Source organism: Carlito syrichta, unplaced genomic scaffold (assembly GCF_000164805.1).
Source record: "Carlito syrichta isolate Samal-C Ts95f unplaced genomic scaffold, Tarsius_syrichta-2.0.1 Scaffold306872, whole genome shotgun sequence".
NCBI classification, from domain to species: domain Eukaryota; kingdom Metazoa; phylum Chordata; class Mammalia; order Primates; family Tarsiidae; genus Carlito; species Carlito syrichta.
Window position 1 is genome coordinate 510460 of NW_007250968.1, and position 7227 is coordinate 517686.

The window sequence follows — 7227 nt, forward strand, 5'->3', positions numbered from 1 at the left end:
TAAACACTTCTATCTCCTGTTTTTTTAGACCTAAGTGAAAATGAAACTTGATTCTTTGTCTAATCTAAAGTGCAGTCGAATTAGTATTTTCTGTCTGTGAAGGAAGTTGCTTTACTCTAAAAGCCTTGTTTTTATTTTTCATTAAGTAATATGATTATATGGCTTAAAAATGTTTTAAAAGAAAAACTGAAGTCTTTCTCCTTTTTCTCCTTCATCCACTAACTTCCCATCCCCATCTCCAATAGGTATATGCTTTTTTTTTTTTTTTTCAGAATTTTTAAACTGCATCTTCAGGCAGATACAACTACAAAATGGTTTTAGTCTTTTATTGTACAGACGTATACGTGTGTGTGGTACTTTCCTTTTTACATTTAATAGTGTAACTTGGAGATTTTTTTGTTTCTGAATATAAGGGACTCCTTTTCCCTCCTTTTTTGGACAACTATACAATGTTGTTTTATAAGTATTCCACAATTTTAGTCAGTCCCAGAGTGGTGAATATTTTTTTACAGTCTTTTAAATACACTATATTGTAACAATAACTTTGTAAATACATTTATTTTGTGGGTGTGTCCATGCAAGTATATGTAAGAAATTCAAGAAAATGGAATTGCTGTGTTAAAGTACTATAAAGATAAAATTTTGACAGTGTCAGAGTGCTCTTCATATGATTGCATGCATGTTAGTCTGCGTTTTGCTGCCATAACAGAATACCCGAGACTCGTTAATTTATACAAACAGAAGTGTTCTGGAGTCTGGGAGTTTAAACGCCTGGCACCAGCATCTGGTGAGGGTCTTTCCATGGCAGAGGGCATCACACAGTGAGTGAGCTAGACAGAGAGGGTAGGGGACTTGAGAGAGAGAGCGAGAAAGTGGTTGGCAGGCCCATCTTTTTATCAGGAGCCCACTCCAGCGGTCACTGCCCCCCTTTCCGCTGGGGTTGACGATGGCGCTGATCCAGTCCGGAGAGGGGATCCTTCATGGCCTCATCACTTCTTCAAGGCCCATCGCTTTTCCTGCTGTTGGTTTGATTTTGTTGTCTCAGTTTGTCTCATTCCAGGCTGGAGCGCACTGGTATAATCATGGTTTACCACTGCCTTGACCTCCTTGGCTTGGGTGATCTTTCCACTTAAGCCTCCCGAGTACCTGGGTTACAGGCGTGCACCACCACAGCAGGCGAATTATTTTATTTTTTTCTAGAGGTGAAGTCTCACTACATCATCTTGCCTTGGCCTCACAAAGTGCTGAGATTATAGGTGTGGGCCACCATGCTCAGCCAAAAGACCTCACTCTTTAATACTGTTACGGTGGCAATTACATTTGCAGCACATGAACTTTGGGGTCCATATTCAAAGCTTACCAGTATGTTATCACACTTTTGAATTTTTGTCAACTTTATGGGATTTAAGAAAAAAACACAAAAACGATAACTCTGTTGCATATATATTGAGTTGGAGTCTCAATTGCCCAGGCTGGAGTGCACGCTCACAGCTACCCACCTGCTGGGTTCAGGTGATCCTTCCGCCTCAGCCTTCCAAGTAGCCGGAACTACAGACGCGCACTACCATGCCTGGCTAATTTTTTTGTTTTTATTGTAGAGACAAGGTCTCGCCAAGTTGCCCAGGCTATTCTCAAACCCATGGTCTCAGGCACTTCCCTCACCTTGGCCTCCCAAAGTGCTGGGATTATAGGCACCCTCACTGGCCTATCTCTGTAATTTTAATGAGATTGCTCTTGTGGGTTGAGGTTGTAATGGTGTGCTTTGTGTTCTTTCACCCTCACTCCCCAAGGTTCTAGTGAGCTTTTTGGGGAACCTCAGGGAAAAGTGACTCTGGGTGTGTGTATTGATAAAAGTTTCCCAACAACATGCGCACATGCCAGGAATCTTTACACCTTGATTCACTTGCACACTAAGCTCTTGCCCCAAATGTGTGATGTTTTATTAAAACTCTAGATAAAGTGATTGGTATATGAATTCCATAAAGGTGATCAGGAGAAGATAATTCTTTTTGTGGTGATTATCAGTGAAATAGTAGAGAAGAGAGTGGCTTTTGGAAATGGATTCTGTTGTGCAGATAGGATTTCAGTAGGAGAAGAGAATAGCATGAGCAAAAGGGAGGTGGGGTCGAGGTAGAACGGGTTACGTAGTAAAAAGAGTACATAGTAGAAACAAAGTTGGAGCCAGGTTATAGAAAAATCTTAGCAAGCTGATTCAGAAAGTTAAGCTGTATTCTGTGGACAGTGGAAATCGTTGAGAGTTTGAGGGCAGGAGCGACCAGTGGTCAGGATAGGCAAATCTAGTGTAGTATGTGTAGGATGGATTGAATAGCACTGGAAACATGGACAGTGTTTTAGGTTTATAAAAAGATGTGTGACCCACAACTGGTGTGGTGGCAACAGAAATGAAAATAGACAGCATGATGACTGTTTTATTCTTTTCAAGGGAATAAGGAGGAGACGAAACAGAGCTATAGAATTTGGGAGCAGTAGGGCCGGTAGAAAGTGCAGATTTATTTTAAGGGGAGGGTGGAAGAATTAAATCTTGAACCTGTTGAATATTGAAGAAATTCCTAGGTCTCCCAACGTAGGTGTGTCCAGTTGCCAACTGTAAATGTAGCCTAGGGCAAAGGTCTTAGAGAGATACAGATATATTTTAGCTCTCAGTTGGATTTTCTGCCTTCCCTACCTATCAGATTCTCAGTACCTCTAATTCTGATCCTCATTACCTCTGTTCTGATTGTGGATTTGCCCCAGCATTTCTCATTTGCCTTTTAGTCTACCCCACATTGATTGCTGCCCTAAACCTTTGTTTTTTCCCTTTTGTTACTCAAACAGCAAAATTTAAGCATTTTGTGTTGTGTACCAGAGTCCGTTTCCTTTCCCATTTTCTCTTGCCATAAAGCTTATAATCCAGTCACATTTCTTTTACTTCAAAAAAAAAAAAAAATCAATGAAGACAAAAAGAAATCAGGTGGAGAACTTCAGTGTTTTTGTGTTAGAGAATGTATTGGGGGAGAGAACATTTTTTAAAGACAAGTGAGCAGAATAGTTTATTTGAATAAAGAGAAAGGTCACTGAATTTATTGATAGTTTTTGATCATCTAGAAAATAATTTCAGTAGAATGATGGCGATGAAAGCAGTCACCTAAAATTTGACTTTGGGAATAGGAAGGCAGCTCAAAGGCTGCAGTGAATTTTTTAAGGTGAAAGTCAGGGAAAAAGGACTACCCATGATTACTGAGATTAAACGTTCCAGCAGTAGAACAGGCATTCTCAACCTTGGCACTGTTAGCATTTGGGGTGGATCATTCTTTGTTGTGGAGGCTGTCTTCTGCATTGTAAGATGTCTAGTGTTGTCCTTTTTTTACCCACTAGATGCAGGAGCTGTCCTGCTTGTGATAGCCAGAATTATCGCCATGTAATGTCCTGGGGTGGGGGGGCGGGGTGAGGGATTGCACCTGGTATGAAAATTGAGGCTGTGGTATGGTATGTCTGAGAGGCAGAGCTGAGTCCATGATAATGGCCTGAATTTTTTTGGTAACGGAGATCTCTTGAAGAATGCAGGAGAAGTTAGTTGCTTGAGACTGAAAGAGTTGAAGGTACTTCAGGAGTTAATTATACCAGTGTCCATTTGAAATTGGATCGCATTTTATAGTTAGCCTGGTCAGGTTTTCAATTTTTTTTTTTTTTTTCAGGGAATTAGGTCAGTAGTTTTTCTTGATTGTATATTGACATTATAGCCCCAATGGAATTTTTTAAATAATTTTTTTGTATGCCTTTCTAATTATGAATATGGTAATTGGCAGTTAACATGCTCTGAATAAATCTGTGCTTTGGTTTATAATGACAGATTGTTAATCTGAGGTAGGCATAGAACAAAATTCATACTGATCTCAGAACATGATTTGTGGAAGTTTCATTTCCATTTCCAAAATGTATAAGTGCTTTTCTATAATTTGTTCATTTAATTAATAAAGTGTTCTTTTCTGATTCTTAATTCTTCTTTCTCTACCATGTATTGTGTGACTTCAGTCAAATTTTATGAAAAACTTTATTATATGTTCATTTTGGTTGTAAGTTGCCACCTGATACCTAAAATATTACTAATTGGAGACAGAATTTATGTAGAGTCCTTATTTTTATGTTTTTGCTTTTAAAAAATTTTATTGCTGCATGACAGATGTACATATTTTCAGGGTGCATGTGATAATTTAATACTTTTATATAATTAATTTTTAATTTTAACTTTCAGGCTGAAGAACAGTTAAGAATTGTTGAAGAACAAAGAAAGATTCATGAGGAAAGGATGAAACTAGAACAAGAGCGACAGCGTCAACAAAAAGAAGAGCAAAAAATTATCCTGGGCAAGGGGAAGTCCAGACCAAAACTGTCCTTCTCATTAAAAACCCAGGATTAAATTGCAAACTCTGAACTTTTTACAAAGAAAAATGGAAAAACTTTGTATGGTAGCTTCATGTTGAAGTGGTTTTTTTGTTTTTGTTTTGTTTTTTTTTAATTTGTAAATTCTGGAAAGTTAGCTTGTTCTAATAGGGGCTATGCTCTGCAATTCCTTCTTTTTTTCCCTTTAACTTCCATTAAGTCAAATCCTTATCAGATCATTGCTGTCTTCTAAAAAGTGATATATTTTTCATCTGTTTGGATTCTGTATGGTGGTCTGAAGAAGGACAGATCACTTTGTAAACTGAGTGGTCTGATAAGGTTTTTACTGACCCGCTGACTTCAGAGTTATACTCTGTTTACTACATCATAATGCTGGTTTTGCTGACTTTTTGTTTTTTTATATATTTATAAAAAAAGAAAAAGTTGGTAATTGCATTGGAAATTTCCCAGAGTATTACTGGACCCATGTGGTGTATTGTTAAACCAGTGTCCTTATGATACTGTTGCTCTTGATGTTCCTGATACAGGTAAGGAAACCATTGCTCAACTCTGATGCAAAATATATATACAGTTCAGTATTGTCTCTGTTCAATTTGTTTTTATTTCATTGACAAAATCAAACCAGCATTCCCCATTGTGTAAATAAATGATTTTGCTGAATAAAGTAAAGTCTTAAATTCATATGTTTAAGCAATTTTTTTTGAAGTTATGTTAAGTCTTAAAGAGGGTGGTTTACTTTTTGATGGTCAACAATTTAGAAATCTTAGAACTATGCTATATTTCCTCTCGTTTATACTTTTAACATAGCGTTTATATGTACATTAAATATACTTGTGAATTAGTATTTAATTGCTATTTTTACAGATATCAACTTTATGCTAATAGAGCAACTGTGACATCAGTATTACCTTTAAGAAAGACTAACAACACCCAAAAGGAGATGTACCGTCTCAACCTGTGCCTCTGTTTTAGGATATAAATATTATCACAAGTTATACTTAATAAAGACTAGAAAATTGCTTTTAAAAATTTATGGAATCTTAGATCATTTTTAAAGTGGGCCATCAGAAAGAACTTAGCTTTTTACTTTCAGAAAAGGCTAAGATGGTCAAATCATCTTCCGTGTAGTGTACTTGCACGTTTACTTTTGGGACAAATCCCTTTAAACTCTTCATGAGGTTTTGGGGTTTTTTTGCATGTGGAACCTTGTGGATGACTCTTTCATTTTATACACTAGAATCTGCCTCATTTACCCTGACATATGTTTAAGTCTACTGGTATTAAAACATTTATTCAAGAAAAGGATGTGGATATAAAATTGCTACCTGCCATGCATAAACACGTCATCAAGTAGAGAAAATGTTGCCCAATGTTTTCGAGACAGTTTGGTCATTCCTTAAAATTGAAAACATAAGTTAATGAGATGACTAATTGGTAGATTATTTTGTGTGTGCATGCTAAGAGAAATGCTATTGCTTTAGTTTTGAGCTCTTCAGTGAGTCTAATTGTGGTAAGGAGCAATAAAATCCGTTTAAATATCTTTAAAGGTAGAAATTTAAATAGGCATGAGCTGTAGTGAGAACTATTAGTAAACATAATACCTATTACTCTAAAATCAAGCATTAATTTTATTTTCCTAAAGATTATAGCTTGCCTACAAATCTTTTCTCTCTAAATATAGTTTAGCTGTAATTATTTCATGCTTCTTACACTTTTTTTAATGTAACTTTTTTGGGTGCAGATTTATCATTCCTAAATTCTGTATTTAAGTTTTTGGAAATGTTTATTTAAAAATTGCTTTGCTATCCAAGTGTTCTAAACATTGTATCTAAAGAGAGTAGCCTGGACTAAACTATCTGAAATCAGCTTATGCGTGCCTTTTAATTTTTTTAACGTATCTTACTGCCACATATGGTATGAAATCACAGTAAGTTGCCTAATGACATATTACAGTATCTGCTTGCTGTTGGAGCCTCCAATGAGATATTGAAATTGTTCCTGTGCTTGGTCACTGACTACTGTTCTCTGCCAAGCTATGGGAAAGAGGATGTAATTGTTAACAGTGTACACCCAGTCTTTTCTGTGCCGCAACAATGTAGTAATTTGTTTTCTTCATTTGTTTCTACTGCCTTTGTGTACATATTATAAAGGTTAAATTTTTCTCCCAATCTCTTAGCAGTTAAGATGTTCCCTAATTTATTAAATACGCCTTTATCCATGATTTGTTTTTTTAGGTTATTCTTAATGCATTATAGAATTAACTAATGACTGTTTATTTTTATTACAGTATTTATGTAGTTATTGCCATTTATATTGTGGTTTGCAGAATAATCAATTGTATAAATGAAACCTTTAAATTAGCCTGGTGTGAGGACTCTTTAATGCTTTAAATAGGGGAAGGGGTTTGTAGCTTAAGATGTACTACTTACGGTTTCTTATGAACATGTGGCAAGTTAGGCTGTTTCTGTTCTTGGTTATCTCAGTTATTTAATTGTGCTAGTAAGCGTCTGTAGCTTTTCTAGATCACCACGCATCCTGGATTAAGCAGGATCTTAAGAAACTTCAGTGGCTTGTATTTTGTTAGGTTTCTGGAATAAAATAAGCATAGGCTCCCGGCTCACTGAACTCTACATATCATTTCTAGTGCCTCATTTGATATTAAGGAGCCTCAGGTTTGTCACTTAGCTGACATTTCTCCAAAGCGACTGCTGTTAGCTAGAGCGTCTGTTTCCAGTTGTCTCAATTTTCTCCACCTTTACACCCGGAACCGTTCATCTGCTTTGCATTACTGGCTGCGCGAAGTGCCTAAGACAGGCTATGCTGACT

The 7227-nt window shown here is 36.6% G+C and overlaps 1 protein-coding gene across 1 annotated transcript in view; it reads left to right on the forward strand.

The window, feature by feature from the left end:
- The window catches only part of ARGLU1 (arginine and glutamate rich 1), a 28654-nt gene extending 21893 nt beyond the window's left edge, over positions 1-6761 (forward strand). The window contains exon 5 of the mRNA XM_008063490.2: positions 4253-6761. Coding sequence (XP_008061681.2) covers positions 4253-4417 — 165 coding nt within the window. The 3' untranslated portion in view covers positions 4418-6761. The remainder of the gene's footprint in view (positions 1-4252) is intronic.
- The last annotated feature ends 466 nt before the right edge of the window (positions 6762-7227 follow it).